Source organism: Amblyomma americanum, chromosome 8 (genome assembly GCF_052857255.1).
Source record: "Amblyomma americanum isolate KBUSLIRL-KWMA chromosome 8, ASM5285725v1, whole genome shotgun sequence".
Taxonomy (NCBI): Eukaryota; Metazoa; Arthropoda; class Arachnida; order Ixodida; family Ixodidae; genus Amblyomma; species Amblyomma americanum.
In genome coordinates this window covers 23670273-23693033 of record NC_135504.1, presented here as the reverse complement: position 1 = coordinate 23693033, position 22761 = coordinate 23670273, and the positions used below count along the sequence as shown (strand labels likewise).

The 22761-nt window shown below is 46.6% G+C and overlaps 3 protein-coding genes across 3 annotated transcripts in view; 1 reads left to right on the top strand and 2 right to left on the bottom strand.

Annotated features, from left to right (window-relative positions):
- LOC144101118 (lysosomal alpha-mannosidase-like) overlaps positions 1 to 22761 on the top strand; it is a 138249-nt gene that overhangs the window by 35514 nt on the left and 79974 nt on the right. The window lies entirely within an intron of this gene.
- On the bottom strand, positions 2293 to 7585 carry LOC144100139 (uncharacterized). Its single transcript, XM_077633169.1, has 4 exons — positions 7497 to 7585; positions 6553 to 6609; positions 5453 to 5582; positions 2293 to 2593 (listed from the first exon to the last, which is right to left on the bottom strand). Exons 2-4 carry the CDS (start codon positions 6600 to 6602, stop codon positions 2369 to 2371), a joined length of 405 nt encoding a protein of 134 aa, XP_077489295.1. The 5' UTR covers positions 6603 to 6609; positions 7497 to 7585; the 3' UTR covers positions 2293 to 2368.
- LOC144100138 (uncharacterized) lies at positions 12478 to 20209 on the bottom strand. Its single transcript, XM_077633168.1, has 4 exons — positions 20076 to 20209; positions 15067 to 15123; positions 13927 to 14047; positions 12478 to 12736 (listed from the first exon to the last, which is right to left on the bottom strand). Exons 2-4 carry the CDS (start codon positions 15117 to 15119, stop codon positions 12554 to 12556), a joined length of 357 nt encoding a protein of 118 aa, XP_077489294.1. The 5' UTR covers positions 15120 to 15123; positions 20076 to 20209; the 3' UTR covers positions 12478 to 12553.

The window sequence follows — 22761 nt, the reverse complement described above, 5'->3', positions numbered from 1 at the left end:
CCCACAAGCTCGTGCTTGGATGCTGAATGTTGAATTTGTATCACATGGACTTTCCCTTTGTTACATGTGCTGTGCATCATCATGTCCACCTTGTCAAGTTACCCATATGTTGCCTGCGTCAATTGGTCAAGTCAATGTTAGAAAATTAATACATTCTTTGAAATAGTGCTTCTCTTCTGGTGATGTGAATAACCATAATGCTATGTTTATCGAAGAAACAAAAATATATTCCTCTCCTATGTTCTGAAAACTGCTTCAGCAGACCCTTTACATTGGTGTACTGCCGGACGAATGGAAAATTGTGGAGGTTGCTCCAATTCATAAATCCGATCTAAAGCATTCTATATTAAACTATTTACCAAGTCGCTCACCAGTATACTATGCAAGTTACTCCAACAGGCCATTTTTTTTATCGCCGCCGCCGCGGTGGCTGAGTGGTTATGGCGCTCGGCTGCTGGCCCGGAAGACACGGGTTCGATCCCGGCCACGGCGGTCGAATTTCGATAGAGGCGAAATTCTAGAGGCCCGTATACTGTGCTATGTCAGTGCACGTTAAAGAACCCCATTTGGTCGAAATTTCCGGAGCCCTTCACTACGGCGTCCCTCATAGGCTGAGTCGCTTTGGGACGTTAAACACCCATAAATCAAATCATTTTTTTATCAAATAGAAAATTTTCTTGTATTCAGCTCTTTTTTCCACTGCAGCGCAGCACAGCTTTCGGAAATAGTCTCGTGGGAGACGCAGTTGCTATCACTTACACATTACACTTTTTTGGACCTAAATCTCGAGCACCATTCTAAGGCTAACTGCTTTTTCTTTGATTTTGCAATGATATTTGACAAAATGAAGGACCACAACCTCTTAATAATCAAGCTTCAGACTCTGAACATGCACAACAAGTTATTAACATGGACAGCGCATTTTTAAAAAAAAATAAACATAGTCTGTTTGTCTCTGCAAATAATGTCAACTCCATACTTGTGGCTGTGAGATTGGGTGTATCGCAATCCTCGATGTTAGGTCCTCTTCTATCCCTACGTTATTTTGATGACCTGCCTAACCCTGTCGTCTCTACTATTGACTTATTCGCCGATGACTGCGTTATTTACCCTAAAATCACTAATAACACTTACCTTTAGTTGCTACAAAATAACATGAACAGTTTTTCCCATTGATATGAAGCATAGCTAATGCATTTCAATATTACCAAATGCAAGGTTTTACGTGTGTCACGTACTAATTCTATCCTTGCAAAGACTGTTGTCAATGACGCTACCTGTAACCCCTTTCAGGCTATATGTATGTAGGCTTGCACATAACATCTAACATTGCTTAGAAGTACATTATAAACTGCGTTATTAGCAGCCCGAACCGCACTCTGGACTATCTTCGTCCGATCTTTTTTAATGCACCTATCGCTGTCAAACTAACAGTTTAAAAGATGTTATTTAGGCATAATTTAGAATATAATTCAGCAATAAGAAAACCCTGGAATACTGGCGCATCTTTTTTCTAAGTAATACAGACTACCTCGGCAAGCTTCATCTTATCCGACTGTAGCCGAACAGGCCGCGCTACCACTAAAATGAAAAAAAAAACTATCACTTCCACTTCTTGAGCACCGCTGAAAAGTATCTCGACTCAGTCTGTTTGATAAAATCAGTCATAATCCAAAGCTAAATCGTCAAATTATCACTCGTCCATTTTGTACCGCTCACAAAAGTTCGTATTGTCGCTTGTGCGAGCTATAACTCTTGCTTTTTATTCATTCATCCCGCGAACATTAGCTGAATGGAACAGCTTTCTCCAATAAATCGTGGGAAATACAGGCCCTTTTCTTTTTTTTACAATTCATTGCGTGAACTTTCATTTAGTAGCCTGTATTAGCTTACCACCACAGTTGCCTTGTGTTGTTTGTTTTCGTGCTTTTCTTGCTTCTTTACTGATTCACCCTTCAAAAGACTCCGGTCAACTTACAGATCCTGTTCCATTTCATAATTCACCGTGCCGTCTCTTATATAGTAATTTGTTCTGGATTACCATGTTATTTCAATCCGCATTTCGTTTTCTTTTTTACTTTTTGTCACTTTGTTCTTGTTTGCCCATTTGAGGCTGGTGTCACATTGCTGTTTTAGTTTTGTTTGGTTTCGTTCGCTTTATGCTTTTGGATTGTTTTGCCACCGCTTCCCTGTGTAGCTGTTTTATGCGATCGAGTCTAAACAAAATAAATCTGAAAATAAAGCTAGAATCTCGCAGCAACTATAGCTGGCGAGAAATACCTAGAGCAGACAGAACCAGTGATCTGTAGCTTTATTGCCACCGCAAGTAGTTCCTAATGTTGCCTGCGGAGAATAATGTGCATGCACTTCAGATGACCGCATACGAATCACTATATTTGGTCGCTGTGTGATTGGATAAACTTCGGGGACGTCTAGGAAATTTCTGACGTTTAGGAAAAGCGCCGGAGTCGTCATGTGGCCTGCAGTGACCCATGCCGCCAGCCGCGAAGCTTCTGATGTTGTCGTCCAACTCGCAGTAGAATCCTGGCGAGCACAGGTGGTTGAAGACCGGGTTGCACTCTTCTTTAGGACACTGCAAAGCAGCGCAGAACAAAGGCAACACAGCCTTAGCAGCCACTCATCTTAAACAGCAAATCGGAGAAACAAGAAGAGGGACACTATTTGACACATGGAGAAAAGAATGCTCAGGAGAGGCCCTCGCTTTCAGAGTTGCACGCCAAAAAGTCTGCCGGAAGTCACGTGCTTTCACAAGGGCTACTGGGAGTCTGGCCGACGGCGCAGCCAATGGTAACGCTGGACGCAGCGGCGTCGTATGCTGCACTGTCTGCTGCGCATGCGCAAGCGCGCTGAGACGGCGGCCAAGTAGGGGGGGGGGGGGGGGGTAGAGCAGGAAAGAGCCGGCTTCAAAAAATGTGACGTAACTGCCTATCATGAGTTCTTTCTTTCTGCCATTGTTCGCCAAGTAACCAATCCATGCGGCACCTGGCGGCGAAAGCGAGAAATCGCCAATGGAGGTTCAAGTAGCAGACTCCCCTCGCAGCATAGCGCTTAGTGAGCTGCGGAAGAGCGAAAAGAAAACAACAACAACGAGAACCCCATTCTGCATCATTTCGCAATGCGTGTCAGCGCATTGGCACACAGTTTCGTAAATTTCCTTCGCGCTGTAACGATCGGCGCCGAACAGTTTGATGCATTGCAGATCAGCGCGGTTCAGGACTGAAGTGACACCGACAATACTGGCTATTTTAGCGTGTTCTTGGGGTACAAGTTCTACTTTCCTGGTATCGAATATCTCCCCCTAAGGTTCCTAAATTACAGAACTCCTCTGTAATTCATGTGTTCCCGCTCAGTGTTGGCACTGCAAAGACGGCGTGCATAAACTACTTCTGTGAGAGCTGTGGTCATGGCGAATTTCAAGCTCATGCCATCGAGATTGTGCCATCACCAAATGATCATAAGCAGGCAGGATATGACAATCGGCTGCTTTCGTCGCATCTTAACAGGCTAGCGGCACCGGGCTCAATCTTCAACCGCGCGCCTAACTAGTGGAGGGCGCCGTAGTGGAGGGCTCTGGAATAATTTCGACCACCTGGGGATCTTTAACGTGCACTGACATCGTACAGCACACGGGCGCCTTATGGAGACAAAACGCTAGGGCGCCCGTGTGCTGTACGATGTCAGTGCACGTTAAAGATCCCCAGGTGGTCGAAATTATTCTGGAGCCCTCCACTGCGGCACCTCTTTCTTCCTTTCTTCTTTCACTCCCTCCTTTATCCCTTCCCTTACGGCACGGTTCAGGTGTGCAAGGATATATGGGACAGATACTGCGCCATTTCCTTTCCCCCAAAAACCAATTATTATTATTATTATTATTATTATTATTATTATTATTATTATTATTATTATTATTATTATTATTATTATTATTATTATTATTATTATTATTATTATTATTACTGACTGGAGGGGTCCGTCGCACCCATCCGCCTATGCGGTCGCTAACTTGCAGCACTGCAGCTTTGTGCACTTCAAGCATGAGCCGTGTACAGATAGCTTTGTCGGCAACAGAACAGTGACTGCAAGCGGAGAGCTAGGCCAACGCGTATTTTTTTTTTTCAGTAATCGTAAGAAAGCTCAAACTTTCCTTGTGGCAACATCCGCTTGTAAGGCGCTCATTTGGCAAAATTTTTTCAAGTTGCTCATAACACGTCAACTACCGAATAACAGCGAATAATGTACTTGCACGTACGCACGCAATATCCAGAATTAGCCTGCTCTTCTATAAAACAAGGGACATTTAGATTAACGGCCTAAATATTGAAATCGTCAGTCTATTGATGCTAAAATCTAAAAGATGAACACAGTTTTAAACTTCATTCATTTTGTACGACGTTTACTTCTATGTGATTTCAGGTATGTGAGATACTCTGATGTAAAAATGAAGTACGCACAGTAAGAGAATGGCATCTGTAAATTGAACGACTGATGTTATAGACATATCTACACGTGACCTTGTGGACTACCATCATATAGGGCAGCATATACCTGGCAGCCTTTTCAACCTCTGGCCTTGAGTTCGCTTTTCTTTTTTTGCTCTCATTTCACTCAATTCAGCTAATTCAGGTTATGTATGTGCCTTACGGGGAACAAAGGTGAGGTGCTAACTCTTCTTCACATCAGTATTCTACATGTGCCAGCTCCCTTTAACACCTGCGTATGACGTTTCCATTAGAACCAGCAGCATCTTTATACTTATAGCTTGTATGTTTATCTGGATAGGAAATGCGCGTAGCCTGTGCACATTAAAAGGGTTCTGAAACACCTTCCGAGGTTGAGCACATTAACTCATTTAATCACTGCACTGATTTGCCACGAAAACCAGAGGCAAATTATAGTCTTCTACACGCAGCACACGACCCACAATCAGGCGTCAAAGTTGGCGAGCCCTTCCCGGCGACTTTTTCATGCTCGCGCCCTCCTCCGCCCCCCGAATCTGCGTAGACAAGGTGAGAGGTGGCCATTGGTTAGATTCTTTCAGACGTCAGGCAGCTACCGTGGCCGCGGCCAATAAGCCAATTAGCTCCGGCGGGCCGGGAAGCTCCGCTCCCAGAGGGGGGTCGGCGGTGCAGCGCCTACCTTCCAGCGTGCAAAAGTGACGAGAGGAGAGAGAAAGGTGCGAAAACACTGAAATTCAAATTTTAACTACAGATAACTCAGCTTCTACAAAGCGCATTTAAAAATCCTTGCTGGACACTATTCGTGAAGCGGCGTGCTTCAATATCGCAGGCGTGCCGCAACTTTATTAGAGCCCCCTTCACAGCCCCTTTAAATGACTTGGAAGCATGGCTCCAGGGCCACATGACACAAGAAATCCACACAATGACAAGATGTTCCAATGAAGTGGGCAATATTTCGACCTCCGCTTGCGTACCTTGTAGCAGTATTTGCAGCAGCCGCAGTGATCTAAGTGGACTCCGCAACGGCAGCTCTTTCGTGACGGGCACATTGCTTTGTCGCAGACGTACTCATCGCAGCGAGGGAGCCATGTTGCCGACACGCTACTACAAGCAAGACAACAGAAGAACGAAAAATAAAAATAAAAATAAAAATAAAAGTCTCTCAGTCGAAAAATACGACAGAACCGGTCCCAAAATACAACAGAAATTTTTGTCGTCCTGTCGTTACGACAGATTTTTCAGTAGTATAGCGAAGTTGTCCTGTTGCGACAAATCTGACTCCGTCTTTACGACAGGAGATTAATCTGTATTCTACAGAAAGTCCTGTTGTTACTACAAGAATTTCTGCTGTCAGGTTCCAAAATACGACAGGAAGATCTGTTGTGACAACAGAAAATTTTCTGTTTCTCGAAAAGAGAGCTCTTTTTTCAGGAGTAAGATGCCCGTGTAGTGCGCAGTTTATAAATTGCTTCACGGGCGCCTTTCAAAAATCCTTCGCTGTAATACACGAGTAAAAAAAAACGAAAATGGACGTCAGAAAATCCGGAGACCGTCTCAACGCCCAGATTAGGTGCTGTGCCACGTCACCAGTAGCATTTGAGACCATTCGGCAGTGCATGTTTGCCAAATTCAGCACGAAAAAAAGACGATGACGAAATGCAAGATCGCACACACGACTCCTCTTTTTTTTTAAAGCGAAATATATTGCCGCAGGGCGTCAATATTGGGTGAAGGTGTGATGAAATATGTATCGGTGATTAAATGAACGGAAAAAGGCCAGCTGATTTGATGAAGTCCAGTAGAGGACGATGGTACAGTCCCTGCGTCCAGGCAAGGCATGAAGCAGGGTTGCTTGGTGAAAGACCCTGCCTCATACATTGCGTGATTGTAGTGCCACGTCATCATTAGCAATAAAAACCGTCTAGCAATGAGGGCGCCAAGATTTTAATGATGCAAATTTTGTCTTATGTGCTACTTTGCCATAGTCGCTTTGCTTTATTTTCTGGTATGCCTAAACTGCAACTTAAAATTATTGATTCGCCTCAGGCAACGGCTGGCTATTACGATGACTTACCTGACGACAGCGATGAAGATGACCACTCCTGAAACCAGAGCAACCTGCATCCCCAACCTGTGACAAGAGAGAGGGTTTATTGATAAGAAAGGCAGAGAGGTTGTCCTGAAAAATAAATATCTGGCCTGCTACTCTGCTCTGGGGGACGGGAAGAGGAGATAAAAGAAGGTCACGATGGGGGACGATGATGATGGGAGGAGGCAGATGAAAAACTACTTTAAAAAAAACAAGGCACACTTTCTGACATCACAAACGCGAGACAAGGTCCGTGTCGCTCAAAAAGCGTGAGAGCGCTCGCGTTGCCTTTACAGTTCTAAAACTATCTGGCCAAGCGCCGAGGATCAAATCCTCAGAGAGGAGCGATGTGTCCATAGCGCGGCGTGTTTAGCAAGGTCTGCACTCACAACGATCGCTGTACGTGAGCTAGATCTTTTGATTCATCCTTTGACTGCGACGAGGCAAGAAAGAATAGGAAGTGGTCGGGAAATCACCGAATAATTTTGCGAATAACGAAGTTCTTAGGCGACTCAGTGTCTTGCCACAGATATTCTGTCGCAGCTGTAATCGTGTCGCGCATGGCCACAACTCTGCAAGTGTTCAGGCTGACAGGAGGTCGAATGTATAAGAGTTCTATCAAGGAACCTTAGTGTTCGTAACTATCCTATATTGCTGATTTCAAACTAGCTCATTTCGAAGTTCTTTGTCCTATCAATCACTGTAGGATCGGTGAATATTTCAAAGGTTTAGGCGACGCTCTGAGTGAACTAGTAAGCCTAAAATTTATCCTGCTCCGAATGCTTCATTAATTATGTTATCCCTTCATGTGTGGCATGTTGGCTTAGGTACATCCGAGCGCCTGAGTTAATCGGACTTCCGGCGCATGGTTCTCTCAAGGCTAAAGTGTAACTAAAGCACAATACTTTTATAATCAAGAGGCACCTTACCTCTCCTGTATCTTCGGAGCTAAACCAATGCTTACTCTCTTTTGGGTGCTGTGAAAGTTCAGCTGAATGCGTCATTCGCAGCTGTCCTTCTGTAGAAGAACCCTGTTGTGCTCGCTAATAAAAATTGGGCCGTCTTTACTCACAATACTCTTCAAACGATAGAGCTTTTTTCTCGTGCAAAGGAAAAAAAGAGAGGTTCTCCTTAAAACTGTAAATATATAAAAAGTCAGGCTTGCACATTGTCTCGTACAGTCTGTAGTTCCTTGGCTGGCTATTTTTCTTTTTTTTTTTAGTAACGTGAAATTTCAGGCGCTCTCTCCGATAAACAGCTGCTAAACAAGCTGCCAATGTTTTTCGTGTGATAAATTTAGTTGTGTTTGTATGCAGTGGTGGTTTGCAGTACAAAATACAACTAAAAATGAAGAAACGGGATAACCCATTACTCATCTTTACCGGACCTATTTCCAATGAAGCCATTTCACTTAATATGGGCAAATCGCACTGTGTTTCTTAAGTTCCTTACTTGAATACGGCTATTTTTTTAAGCGAAAAACTTCACCACGCTAGGTAAACCAATCTTCGGGCAGGCAGCACAACAACCTTGAACGACCTTCAGTCTGACCAAGGATAGCCGTGTATGACCATATGTGGTACAGTTATGGTTTCAAACCCTTGACCTTTGACATTGGGTGACCCTTTGGTTTGACCTTTGACCTTAAGAACGTCCGATGGGGTGATGTGAAGCCACGTGATGAGTTACCATGCGTGCAGAAGCTTTCCGTCGAGTTCCAGAGAATTATTCCGGAGCCCTCCACTGCGGCAACTCTTTCTTCCTTTCTTCTTTCACTGCCTCCTTTATACCTTCCTTTACGGCGCGGTTCAGGTGTCCAACGATATATGAGACAGATACTGCGCCATTTCCTTTCCCCCCAAAACCAATTTTTATTATTATTATTATTACCAAGTTAAGCTGCTGCCATTTTTTTTGGTTTCGTGACTCCAATAATAATAATAATAATTGGTTTTTGGTGGAAAGGAAATGGCGCAGTATCTGTCTCATATATCGTTGGACACCTGAACCGCGCCGTAAGGGAAGGGATAAAGGAGGGAGTGAAAGAAGAGAGGAACAAATAGGTCCGTAGTGGAGGGCTCCGGAATAATTTCGACCACCTGGGGATCTTTAACGTGCACTGACATCGCACAGCACACGGGCGCCTTAGCGTTTTTCCTCCATAAAAACGCAGCCGCCGCGGTCGGGTTCGAACCCGGGAACTCCGGCTCAGTAGTCGAGCGCCCTAACCACTGAGCCACCGCCGCGGGACGTGACTCCAAAGATGGCGTTTTCAGGCGGCTTCCCGGCGTGTTCCGGCTCGGGTTTAGGTTTTCATGTTCAGATTTAGGAAGCTGATAATTCATGTGACTACGGAATAGATGATAATTAGGACGCATAAACAGGTTAGGAAATTACAAGTCGTACCGTCCAGGTGACCGCCCACTGCATGATTCCTATCACGCGTCTTTCCTTATAGGCTCCGTGCGATGTTATGGAGGCGTCAGCCCTAGCTTCGTAACACCTAGTGCCATCCTCATACCCAGTCGTCCAAATTGCGGGCGCCGTTACACAGCGTCTGCTGCTTCCTAACCTCGTCTGAACGGAAAATGTCAACGAATACTTAAAAAAAACAGTTTGTTCATTCCTCGGACCGTATATAAAATTAATCACTCCTACTAGCGGCTAGGAGCTAATCAGCTTTACTGGCATCTGGGTTCGTCTCCGTGCTTTTGACGCCCCGAATGTTGTCCAGTCTGGCGGCATTGTAAGCGTTTCCACTATGGTGGGATCAAGTTTTGCGCAGTTGTTTCCTTTCCTATTTGTGCAGTACATCGGGTTCTACGTTTCCGCTTGAAACATTTAAATGCAGCACCAGCAAAGAGCAGAAGGCAACGAATTTAAACCAGCGCAGTTGATGCGGGAGCTCGGGAGGACTGCACTCCTCCTGTTAGGCGGTCACGCCGATTTCGTAGCTGATACTTCAGTGGAAATAAATATGAAGTGATTTTTATAGATGTGCGCACATTGCTGAGCCGCTCTTTTACTTTGCACACTTCATATGTACGCAATACCGAGCAGCACAGGTCATCGGCCCAATATTGGAAATGTATTGGCAAAAGCTGGTCTTACAAAGGACAAATGCGAGACCATCCCTTTTCAATATTGGGCCAATATTGGGCCAATTAATACGAATCTTTGGTAGCGCAGAAGTGCGGCTTTTGAAATTATTCGGTGCAGTATTAGTCTTTTTCGAAAGTGTTTATTATTAAGTGTTGTAGCCGCATGGCTGCGCATGTCTGGATGCTAATGAGTAATTGCTGCCTTATTTATTGATCCCTTGCAAATTAAAGCCGCCGCTCTTGCGCAGTAACGAGAGCAGCGCAAGCGACATGCGAAGATTGTGGGTGCCATATCTTCTTTTCTTCTTTGAATGAAATTATACTATTAAATATATCGCTAAACAAAACATAAACTAATTTTTAAAATTATTTCAAATAATGTTTGCTTCTTTCATGTGTGCCCTAACGAGCCCCTAGTTTAAGACATCCTCGTTTTCACTTGAAAAGATAACCAGTCTGCTCCACTTTTTGTGCGTGTTATAAGTTCAACCACAGCAAAACACCACAATCTGTGCAACACGATAATGACCATTTGTTCACATGGTGTTTGTATTGTCTTCGGTACTCTTATGACCAGGCCAAATATTTCATATATGCGGTGTACAAAGGCACTTTGGCCACTGCACAAAAGGGTTATGAACAGGCGGTCCCGCCGGCTCCAGGCTGAACATCACTAGCGCACGTCATGCCTAACCATGCTTAACAGAGCTTTCGCTCGTATCACTAGGTTTAACAAGCGCTAAACCTCTGCTAGTTTTTCTTTTCTAGAACGCACTGCAACGTTTCTAGAACTCACTACAACGTAACAGCATGTAATGAATGAAGTGAAAAACGCTTCATCAAATTGTCCTTTTGCGCTCGTGTTGGTGTCAAGATAGCTGCAGGGTCTACTCTATGCCGCGAAGCACGTTTTGTTGTGTGTCTTAAGTGCTCTTACGGCCAGGCCAAATATTTCATATAGTCTAACTGGGTAAAGTTGTAGGCCAGTTGGTGCGACATTATGGCCAAAAAACCGCAACAGATGCAGGACATAGTGAGAAGACAACAGAACCCTGGTGTTGCCTTCTCCCTCTGTCCTGCGTCTGTTGTGGTTTTTTAGTCATAATAAAAGGTCATAAAAGGTCCCTTGGCCACCACACCAAAAGGTTATGAACAGGCGGTCCCGCCGGGCCCATGCTGAACATCACTAGTGCACGCCGCAGGCTCTTGGCGTACTGGTGGTACACAGTGGGCTCTGGGTAAGACCAGGAACAGAGGGGGCTGGCCCGGGGTTCCAGCCGCACAGTATTGAGGGCGCGTTCCCCGAGAAGGGTGTATCAGGGCAATTCCAAAGCGGGTGAACTAGATCGGCCTTGTTGTGGTAGGTGGCGCTGATGGCCGTGATATACGGCGGTTCCCAGGTGCGATGAAAGCAGTAAAGAAGGAAAGTAGTAAGCAGCTTCTCTGTCTGGATTTTAACGCGACAGCGTTAAAAGCCTCGTTACCCACAAAATCCGGCGTTGGCGTTGCCGACGTCGTGAGCGAAAACTAATTGGCTCGACTCTGGCAGGGGGTCCCAGAAAGCAACCTAGGAGGCAGGTGGGCCACCCAGGTCACGTGACCTTACGGCGCCATCACAACCTGCCCACCTGATAGTGAGCGAACTGCCCATCGCGGCAGGTGGCAGTTAAATTAATGATTGGTCGCACGGGAAGAGTGACCTGGGCCCCACAAAGCCCACCGCACCTGCAATCGCAGGTCAGCGGCGCATCGCTTAACCGTTGCACCACTGCATAAGATGAGGTATGAAGACGCCCGATGATCTATGAATTTAAAGTAGAGAATGACCAATTCAGTATATGTGAGTGTTAACCCCTTAACTCTATAGAGCCATACCCTTGAAGCAGAGCTTAAGTGTTCCCTCCAGTTTTTCAGGTTCGGGGGTATCGTAGATACCTCACTGCAAAACTGAAAAGTTGACCCTTCGGACTGGAGACTTTCGACGCTCCTTGTACGTGGAAAAGTGAAGCAGATTAGTCGTGGCATAACCCGCAAAGGGCGAACATAATCGATCTCAAGTATGCTGGACATCGCCTGGGCATTTTCTTCCAGTTGTTCCAGACGACGTGACCGACATGCATGTACAAGGCCATGCCCCAGTCTCAAGCTGCGCATTATAATTCCGAAAACACGGTCATGCTACCACAAATTTTTCCTGCCTTCCATTAAGGTACAATAAGTGTGCAGGAGTGAATACGCCCATTGGTGCATGTAAAAACACGACAGCGTACACCTTTTGTCAAAATCTTAAAGCCCAGGGGATTTGCTTCCAAGCCGCGCCGTATGGTTCGCAATGCATCCTCAGTGTTCCAGATCTCCCGGAGGTAACATTTTTTGGTCCTGCCCCCCCCCCCCCCCCTTCCGACGGGTAGGGCTTTCAAGAATGCAACAGAAGCCCCACTACTCGGCTTAGAAGCAAACCCCCTCGGCTCTGAACTTTGACAAAAGCTGCACAGTCGGGGTCAAAAGTCTGTGGGCCACATGTCTCTCAACCGAAGCCGATAGCTCTATTATTAGCCGGCAGCTGGAGGCCGCAATTCCGGAAGTGAAAGGTGAAAATTTTCGCTTACACCTCTACAAGTGTGATCTGCAGTCGCCAGCTAATTGCAGAGCTATCGGCTTCGCCTAAGGAACACGTGGTCCAGAGACTTTTGTCCCTGACTGTACGTTCGACGTCCACAATTTGGAAGGCCGTAGCAACTATGCTGGAGAGAAAGATGGCTAGCAGGTGGAATCTTCAATCTTTAGATTTATTTGAAAAAATCTGTTCGTAATAATGTCCACAGAGAAGATGGTGCACACTTTCACGAGTCACGTGAAGCGGCGGTATCTGGTCACTGCGTAAATTAGCGCACATCCGCATCATTCGTATCATCCGCATCATCCGCATCATCGTTTTCGTTTTCGGGGAACGGCTTGCAGTGCCCCATGCCGCCAGTATGGAAGTCCTCATTAGGGTTGTCCAGCTGGCAGAAGTGTTCCTCCAAGCACGGGTCGTCTGGTATGATGGTGCACACTTCGTTAGCACACTGCAAAAGAGAACACAGCAAAGTGAGCCGAGCCTTGTGAACCTTGTGGACCTTGCGCAGAAAATCACAACCACAAGAAGAAGCCCAATGTAGTCTTTTTTGTGCGGACATTTCACTACAGGGGATGGCCATTATTGTGGAACTGGGCTTTGTCTGGCGATTACAACGTCACAGAAGTTGACAGCGACCAGCGAAGAGGGTGATGACTGCGCCAGTTGCAATCCACTTTTTCTCCAGATTTGTCATTGTTTCATAAGGCGCTCGTGTGCTGTGCGTTGTCGGTGCACGTTGCAGATCCCCAGGTTGTCGAAATTATTCCGGGGGCCTCCACTACAGCACCTCTTCCTTTCTTCTTTCACTCCCTGCTTTATATCTTCCCTTACGGCGCGGTTCAGGTGTCCACCGAGATATGTGAGACAGATACTGCGTCATTTCCTTTCCCTAACAACCAATTTTCATTTTTTTCAAACGCAAAATGCGCCAGTGTGCCGTGTGATGTCAGTGCACGTTAAAGATCCCCTGGTGGTCGGAGTTATTCCGGAGCCCTCCACTACGGCACCTCTTTCTTCGTTTGTTCTTTCACTCCCTCTTTTATCACTTCTCCTACTGCGCAGTTCGAGTGCCCACCGAGATATGTGAGACAGCTACTGCGTCATGTCCTTTTCCTAAACCAATGTTCAATTTTTCCACTGTTTCATCGTATGCCAATTGCCACCATCAAAATGGAAAGACGAGAGGGTCTTCCGCGTGCAGACATCGCACTAAAGGAAACTGCTCTTATTGTGACACTCATGCCTTGTCTGCAGCATGTCGAACCGGAATTTTTTTCTGGTCTGGCTAGTGGTTGGGTTTACGCCTTGCATGCTGTGCGCCGGGTTCGGCTCGCAGCGACATACCGTTCCGGTTCGGACCGGTTCAAACGCGTTCGGTACAAAAAAGAAATTGAACTTAGAAGTCTTTTCTAATCAACCTTGCCGATTCTTTGCTTTGTTTTCTTTTCTCGTCACTGTGATATCCAGAATAAAACTTTTTTTTTTTTGCTAGATGTTTCGATTTCACCCCTTGTACTTACTGTTCTCGGCTACCCTTGCACTTACTGTTCTCGGTTCATGGTAGCGGACCATGGATCGTGCTGTGCTATAACTCTATGTTATTAAAGTGTATAGTATTTACGGTCTCCACTTGAGTACCTTGTTGCAGATATTGCAGCAGCGACAACCATCATGGTGTTCTCCGCAGGAGCAGTTCAATGGCGGGCATGACGTCGGGCACGTAACATCGGAGCAGTTAAGCTCTGGTACGGCCCACACTCTGTTAGAGAAGAGACAACTGTGGAATGGCGAAAGGAAAACAATCAGGCCCCCGCGTTTGAGGAATAAGAGGCCAGCGTAGGAGACACTTGAGAAAGAAGTTGCTTCACCGGCGCTTTTCTCAGATACTTCGTCATAATTTGCGAGTCGTAATTGAAGATAGTCACTCACAAATCACGAGGTAACCACAGCGCCCAGCTTAGCTGTTGTGCCTCGTTACAATTAGTTATCGAGGCCGTTTGGCAACGGTGGTGTCAACAGTTCAATAACAAAATTTCGGCATTTCCAACTTCACCAATGCCGCTTTCCTTTAATTTCTGCTATTTATAACCTGTAGCTTAGAATTATTTTCTTTTACCAATTCCTCTCAAGAGAAAAATATGCACGGTGTTTCACCTAAGAATTTACACATTTAAAAAAAAATCGGCTTTTTGAGTTAGAAGAGCGCATTTTAGACACAGCATTGTCAGCGGTGTAGAACATCAGAATACAGCTAAGACGTGCTAACTAGTAGGCTGGTTAACTAATACTGAGTAGTTAACTTTTTAAGTATTACTCACTAGTACTCACCCATGAGGCCGAAATGTCGGGGCTAAACAAAATGTATCAACTTAAGTTAGGGACAGCGCAGCAAGCTTTGGAAAGAAAAATGATAGCTGTAACGTTAAGATACAGGAAGGGGGCACAGTGGGTGAGGGGACAAACGCGGGTTGATGACATCCTAGTCGAAATCAAGAGGAAGAAATTGGCTTGGGCAGGGCACGTATTGCGAAGACAAGATAACCGATGGTCGTTAAGTGTAGTGGACTGGATTCCAAGTTGAACGCAAGCGCAGCAGGGGGCGGCAGATGGTAAGGTGGGCTGACGTAATTAAGAAGTTTGGGGGCATACGCTAGACGCAGCTGGCAAAGGACAGGGTTAATTGGAGAGTCATGGGAAAGGCCTTTGTTCTGCAGTGAACGCATTCAGGCTCTTGATGATGGCTCCTTTCAGCAAGCGGTTGCTTTTAAGATGACTTACCTGACTACAGCGACGGATATGCTCATTACGGAAGTCAGAGGTACATTCATCATGACCCTGTAACAAAGACAAGCACGAATGTATAAAGGCGAGAAGCTGCGACATGTGACGCTAAGGCTGCATTAACAAAGCTCGCCGTACATGACTTAATTTCCGTATTGATCCTCGCCTGCAGTCGGGAAAGTCAGATTAGGAAGGTGCAGTCAGATCGCAGATTAAGTTTACGTATAACGAACTTTAATTTCGCGTCTGTGTTTTACCACGGGTGCATTCTCACGGCTGTAGTCATGTCGAGCAAATTTGCAGAAAGCACCTCACGGTTGATCGCTAAACCACCGGTATAGGGGTTCAAGCTTGAAAGAGGTTAGCTCTTTAAAAATATACGCCGAAACAGTGCACGTACAATACACCCTGTCGCTGCGCAAGGGGTGGACGGAGCTCTTGTCCAGCTGCGAAGAAGCAACTTTTTTTCAGCCACCCTTTTTCACCACCTGTACTTTGTTGGTGAAATAAACATTGACTGACTGACTGACTGACTGACTGACTGACTGACTGACTGACTGACTGACTGACTGACTGACTGACTGACTGACTGACTGACTGACTGACTGACTGACTGACTGACTGACTGACTGACTGACTGATTGATTGATTGATTGATTGATTGATTGATTGATTAGGCATTCAGATAAATACCCATGACGTGCATCACCTGCCTCAACCGCCGGCTCTTTTGGGCCCGTGTGAGCAGTGCGGATGCGATGAAACGATCGGGCACCTACCCTATGACTGCCCTCGTTTTGAGCGAGACCGTGCTTTGCTGGCTGATACACTCCACCGCTTGGATCCCTTCTTCTTACAGAAACCAAGATTCTGGGGCCTTGGACAAGACCTTCATCACAAAAGAACGCGCTGAAGGCGCTACTGAAGTTCTTAAAGGACTCGGGGCTGAGTTTCCGACTATACAGTTTAAGCTTTAAGTGTGCGCCCTGTGTACCCTTGTCATAGTGGTCGATGGACATAATGATAATAATTGTTTTTTTGGAGAAAGGAAATGGCGCAGTATCTGTCTCATATATCGTTGGGCGCCTGAACCACGCCGTAAGGAAAGGGATAAAGGAGGGAGAGAAACAAGAAAGGAAAAATGAGGTGCCCTAGTGGAGGGCTCCGGAATAATTTCGACCACCTGGAATTACCCGCCGCGGTGGCTCAGTGGTTAGGGCGCTCTACTACTGATCCGGAGTAATAATAATAATAATTGGTTTTGGGGGAAAGGAAATGGCGCAGTATCTGTCTCATATATCGTTGGACACCTGAACCGCTCCGTAAGGAAGGGATAAAGGAGGGAGTGAAAGAAGAAAGGAAGAATAGGTGTCGTAGTGGAGGGCTTCGGAATAATTTCGACCACCTGGGGATCTTTAACGTGCACTGACATCGCACAGCACACGGGCGCCTTAGCGTTTTTCCTCCATAAAAACGCAGCCGCCGCGGTCGGGTTCGAACCCGGGAACTCCGGATCAGTAGTCGAGCGCCCTAACCACTGAGCCACCGCGGCGGGGCCTGATCCAGAGTTCCCGGGCTCGAACCCGACCGCGGCGGCTGCGTTTTTATGGAGGAAAAACGCTAAGGCGCCCGTGTGCTGTGCGATGTCAGTGCACGTTAAAGATCCCCAGGTGGTCGAAATTATTCCGGAGCCCTCCACTACGGCACCTCTCTCTTCCTTTCTTCTTTCACTCCCTCCTTTATCCCTTCCCTTACGGCGTGGTTCAGGTGTCCAACGATATATGAGACAGATACTGCGCCATTTCCTTTACCCCAAAACCAATTATTATTATTATTATTATTATATTTAACGTGCACTGACATCGCGCAGCACACGGGCGCCTTAGCGTTTTGCCTCCACAAAAACGCGGCCGCCGCGGTCGGATTCGAGCCCGGGAACTCCGGATCAGTAGCCGAGCGCCCTAACCACTGATACAGACCACGGAAGACTGCCCGGCAGTGGACAACCATCTATTACATATCTGGGAAGCCCGCCGCAGCCTAACCAAACGTTGGAAAAGACAGAAACATAACAGAATACTCAAGAAGCACATCCTAGATCTCACTCACAAAGCAGCTCAGTGTGCCTCGCAGCTTGCTGACGCCAACTGGATAGATCGCTGTAATACGGCTGCCAGACAGATGTCCGGCAAGAACACTTGGAGGCTTTTCCGCAGCCTCAGAGACCCCGCGCAGACCCGGGGCGAAACACAGCGCCAGTTACGACGAGCACTCCATAATTTCAAGGGCAGCAAAACACAACTTACAGAGACACTCAGGGACAAGTATGTCTGCTGCAAACAGGACCCTCGCGGTCAGGAGTATCTTTACGCATGCAAAGATAATCCTGAGTTGGACCAACCGTTCCAATTATTTGATCTCAAGGCAGCCCTGACCAAAATGAGGAGAGGCACTGCGCCTGGACGGGACAAGGTCACAGTTAAACTGCTGGCCAATCTCCCTGACCAGGCGTATGAGGCCCTTCTGAAACACATCAACACTATATGGAAGGGCGAGAACCCGCTCCCTCTTGATTGGAGAACAGCCCTAGCAACCTTCATCCCCAAGGCGGGAAAGGAAATCAACACAGACAACTTTCGGCCTATCTCGCTCACCTCGTGTGTGGGCAAGCTGATGGAAACCATGGTGCGGGATAGGCTCTCCGAATACTTGGAGCAACGAAATACATTTCCAGACACTATGTTCGGCTTTCGTCCACATAAGTCGGCACAGGACGTACTCCTCCAGCTCAACAGAGACATAATACAACCAGTCGAACACCCACACAATGACAAGTCGTCCTGGCCTTGGGCTTGAAAGGAGCCTTCGACAACATCAAACACAGCGTCATACTGACACACCTCAATGAAACCAACTTTGGCCGCAACACTTTCAACTGTATCAAAGACTTCCTGACCGATCGAGCCCCACTAATCAGAATCCAAGAGGAAGAATTTGGTCCGTATCAAATGGGTATGCTGGGGACACCACAAGGCGCGGTGCTATCGCCCCTACTCTTTAATTTGGCGATGCTCCATCTCCCAGACAAGTTGAATGGTATCGAAGGCATACGGCATGCGCTGCATGCCTATGATATCTCGATCTGGGCCACAGGAGGAAACTTAGGGCGCATGGAGGAATGCCTGCAAACAGCCGCTCACGTAGTGGATCGCTACGCAGGGCACTGTGGTCTCCAATGCGCACCCAACAAGTCTGAATTTGTGCACCTTAGGTCATCCCCTAAAGACACTACCCAAATACATCTCTCCTTAACAAGTGGCCCCATACACGAGGCCAAAGAGATTCGAATACTCGGGCTCTTCATCCATAACCAAAGAAGAGTAGACACAACATTGCACAAACTCCGCAAAGTTGGAGACCAAGTAGGCCGCATAGTCCGTCGCGTCTCCAACAAGAGAGGGGGTTTGCGAATCAGGGATGTCGTGCGGCTGGCCCATGCTTTCGTAATCAGCCGAATCCTCTATTCGGTCCCTTATCTACACTTGCGGAAACACGACGAAGACAAAGTTGAGGTAATACTCCTCAAAATGATGAAGAGGGCACTTGACCTTCCTGTGTCCACCTCCAATGCGAGACTTCTTGCATTTGGAGGGGTGAACACTTTCAGGAACTCAAGGAAGCCCATCTCACAAATGAATACACAAAGCTAGCCCAAATGAAGTCGGGTCGGCACTTGCTAGCCCGCCTTCACATCCAACATGATTTTCACATTCAGGAGCGGGTCCGAGTGCCCGAACTCTGGAGACGCGCCGTCAGAGTTCGACCCCTCCCCACTAAGATGGACAAAAAGGATCATAGTGGTCGTCGTCAGGCTAGGGCGGAAGCCTTAGCGCACCACTATGGCAACAAACATGGTGTCTTTTACGTAGATGTAGCTGGGCCTACCCACGGGGGGTGGTACACGGCCGCGGTCATACATCAAGAAATACAGGTGGATGGGCTTTCCTTTCGAGCCCCAGGCACAACACAAGCTGAAGAGGTTGCCATCGCCCTAGCTGCTTCTGATTCAAAATCCAAACACATAATAACATACTCGCGTTCGGCATGTCGCAATTATGAGGCTGGCTGGATAACTCCACTAGCTGAACGAATACTAAGGAACTGCAGCCTGGATACCGATCCTACACCCCGCTGCCTGGTTTGGACTCCGGGCCATCAGGGCCTAGCAGGAAACAAAGCTGCAGACGCGGCGGCCCGAGCACTAATTCACCGGGCGTTCCCATTGGCTCCTGAGCACCTGGAACCTGAAGGTAGCTACTTACTCTCCTTCAAAGCTATCACATCCTATTATAAGGATAGGCATCGCCTCTACCCAGCCCGTGCAAAAAAGACTGGGGAAAGCAAACGAACGCGTTCTACTCCGATTATTCAGGAACACAATGCTGTGCTCGGCAGTACTAAACACTGCGATCCCGCATTCACTGGCAGGTGCAAACACTGTGGGGAGGTGGCTGACACCTACCACATGGTTTGGGCTTGCCAGCGCAACTCAGCTCTCTCCCCCATTCCAACCCTACCAGAGAGGAATGGGAGGCGGCCCTGCTTGGCTGTTCGGACCTTCAGTCCCAAAAGGCTTTGGTCAAGAGGGCTAAGCTGGCGGCTTCAACCATTCGGGTCCCGGAATAAGGACTCCACCTATTGCGGGGCTCTTTAAAGAGCCTCACCTCTTTCATTAAATAAAGGCTTTTCACCACCACCCTAACCACTGCGCCACCGCGGCGGGTCGATGGGCATATGAAAAACTCATTTTGTTGCCGCTTTTTCTTTCCTCATTTTCCCTCTTTGTTCTCATCTCCACGTGTAGGGTAGCCTACTGGGCATTACCTGGTTAACCTCCCTGCATTTCCGTCCTTATGTTTCCCTCTCTCTCTTGGGATGAAACTGTGCATGGAGCTTGCATATTACGGCAACTTTTGTCTAGTAATAGCTTTGACAACGGCGCTTACCTTGTTTGTCCGCGTGATGAAAACCCAAAGTCGTCTGCGCCGAGATCGAGGAACGGAAAGCCAGCAACTCCGGGTTGCAGCCAAATGACGGTGGGGGCGTGCTTGTCGTCTGCAGAGGCGCAGGCAATTCCGAGCTTGCATCATGCGCGGCTGTACCAGGAAAGTGTCGTTGTCGAAACTGCTACTAGCGAAAGGTACCGCAATATGTAAGCTCCGTTCCCAGTTTCTCCCCAAACGCAGCGGTTAAAGTAGGAGGATTTTTTTTAAAAGGCGGTACGATAAAGATGCATGTCACGGTATAAAAGAGGACTCCTTGGGAATCTTGAAGTGGTACTGTGATGCTAGTTTCTCCCTAACTGCGAAGCTCTTTCTCCTTTCAATCCCTGTAGGATTGATGAAAAAGGACAGGGTTAATAGGATAGACATGGCAGAGGCCTTTGCCCTACAGCGGGCGTAGTCTCGGCGGATGATGATAAACTAGGTGACTTAAAATTAATTGTCCTTTACTATGAATGCACGAGTCATTACATAATCCCTTCACTAGGGCCTGTCGGTTTTTGCATGTCCAACGTTCTCGGATAAAAAAATTTGAAAATTCTAAGATACTGTTACGACCCGCCGCGATTGCTCAGTGGTTAGAGTGCTCGGCTACTGATCCGGAGTTCCCGGGTTCGAACCCGACGGCGGCGGCTGCGTTTTTATGGAGGCAAAACGCTAAGGCGCCCGTGTGCTGTGCGATGTCAGTGCACGTTAAAGATCCACAGGTGGTCGAAATTATTCCATAGCCCTCCACTACGGCACCTCTTTCTTCCTTTCTTCTTTCACTCCCTCCTTTATCCCTTCCCTTAAGGCGCGGTTCAGCTGTCCAACGATATATGAGACTGACACTGCGCCATTTCCTTTCCCCAAAAATCAGTTATTATTATTATTATTATTATTATTATTATTATTATTATTATTATTATTATACTATTATTGAAATATTGAAGAAAATGGTCCATACTCTTCTGATATGTAACAAAATATTTCTTTTAAAGCGTTTCCATTGGCCGTATCGTACAGTTGAGATTGCCTATCGAACAGTTGAGATTGCCGTAGATAACCAGTGGGGAGAGCTTTTGGCGATAGCAAAACCTTTAATAGAAAAACAAGTACAAGACCTCCGTCTGGTTATATGCAGATATATTGATTCTTATAGTGAAATATTGCATTATATGAAAAATATTCTGTTCATTAGCGGTTTCACGCTCGAAAATGTTTTTGTCGATAATTTTTATGTACGGATGCATTAAAGCTACTCAGTACATCACCTTCACCTGCACTGCCTCTAAAATTTAACTGCAGTTAAAGAGAGCTAATTTTTGATAGACAAGAGATCTCAAAGTTTAACAGTAGTTAAAGAAAGCGAACTTTGATAGTCAGGAGATGCCTCACCTCCAATAGATTCTCGCAGCTGAATCAGTGCTTGCTCTGTTGTGTGTGCCGTAAAGGTACAGTTGAAGACGCCTGACGCAGCTGTCTGTTTATACGAGCAATTATACCGCTCGCTAATAAAAACCTGCCGCCTTTACGGACAATATATTTCAAAGGACAGCGCTTTTACTGGAACAACGGAAATAATAAAGGTTCTTATTAAAAAAAAAGAGCGGTGATCGCACCTTAATTGTCTCATCCAGTCTGTGGTTCCTCGGCTGCCTATCTCGTTGTGCAACGGAAAATTTCAAGGGCGTTTAGCGATAAACAGCTGAAAACATACTGCAAAGCTTTTCGCAGTGATAAACTCGGTTTTGAGTTAGTCGTACTTGTGGTTCGCGGTTGTACAGTCGGGGAAAAAAGTCTCTGGACCAAGTGTTCCACAAACAAAGCCGATTGTTGTATTATTATCCAGCGGCTGGAAGCCAGACTTCTGGAGATGAAAGAACACAATTTTGAACCTCACCTGAAATAAGGGTGGTCTGCAGCCGCCGGGCAATACCAGAGCTATCGTCTTCGCTTGAGGAACACTTGTCTCAGTGATTTTTGCCCCCCCCCCCCTTTTCACCCGTGTACATATATACGTCGAAAAGTGTACAATCGGGATGACCCATTATCCATCTTGATCGACAATTAAACCATTTTATACAATATGAGTAAATCACATCGTCTTTCTGAACCTTTTTACTTCAATACGGCTTTAATAGCGCGAAACCACTATTCCGATGGGTAAACCCAAAGCTAGATCTTGCGATGTTTGTAGGTGTGCGCCAACTGAAATAAATAAAAATAAATCAAATAAATATCTGTGACTGAGATTCGAACCCGCGGCTGCACGAACAGATCAGCTTCGCTGACCACTGCTCGAAAGCACTAGGCTATTTATTGCCGCAGTTTTTTTTCTCTTTATTGCATGGAAAAAGTGGCGAAAAGAAAAATCTAAGTACGTTTATACCACATAACACCAGGCTGTGTAATACGAGCCCACCATGCTCCTGCACCTGTCTGAGAAGGTAGGCCATCGCCGAAGCCGAACACGGCTCGTGTTGAACTGCAAGACACTCTCGCGCTGTGCACTGCACATCGTCTTCTTCATCAACTAATATTACTATCAAACTAATCGTGTGTGGTAGTGATAGAGAGACCACGCAGCATGCGTTGGCGTGGACAACGTTGTGGTAGAAACACGACACTGGAGCATAGGCCGCTGGCG

Excerpts from the sequence above, each read along its gene's own strand:
- LOC144100139 (XM_077633169.1), bottom strand. The coding sequence starts at position 6,602 with ATGCAGGTTGCTCTGGTTTCAGGAGTGGTCATCTTCATCGCTGTCGTC. Across the intron at positions 5,583-6,552 it reads ATCTTCATCGCTGTCGTCAG|TAGCGTGTCGGCAACATGGC; the intron begins GTAAGTCATCGT and ends TCTTGCTTGTAG. Across the intron at positions 2,594-5,452 it reads GCTGCAAATACTGCTACAAG|TGTCCTAAAGAAGAGTGCAA; the intron begins GTACGCAAGCGG and ends GCTGCTTTGCAG.
- LOC144100138 (XM_077633168.1), bottom strand. The coding sequence starts at position 15,119 with ATGATGAATGTACCTCTGACTTCCGTAATGAGCATATCCGTCGCTGTA. Across the intron at positions 14,048-15,066 it reads ATATCCGTCGCTGTAGTCAG|AGTGTGGGCCGTACCAGAGC; the intron begins GTAAGTCATCTT and ends CTTCTCTAACAG. Across the intron at positions 12,737-13,926 it reads GCTGCAATATCTGCAACAAG|TGTGCTAACGAAGTGTGCAC; the intron begins GTACTCAAGTGG and ends TCTCTTTTGCAG.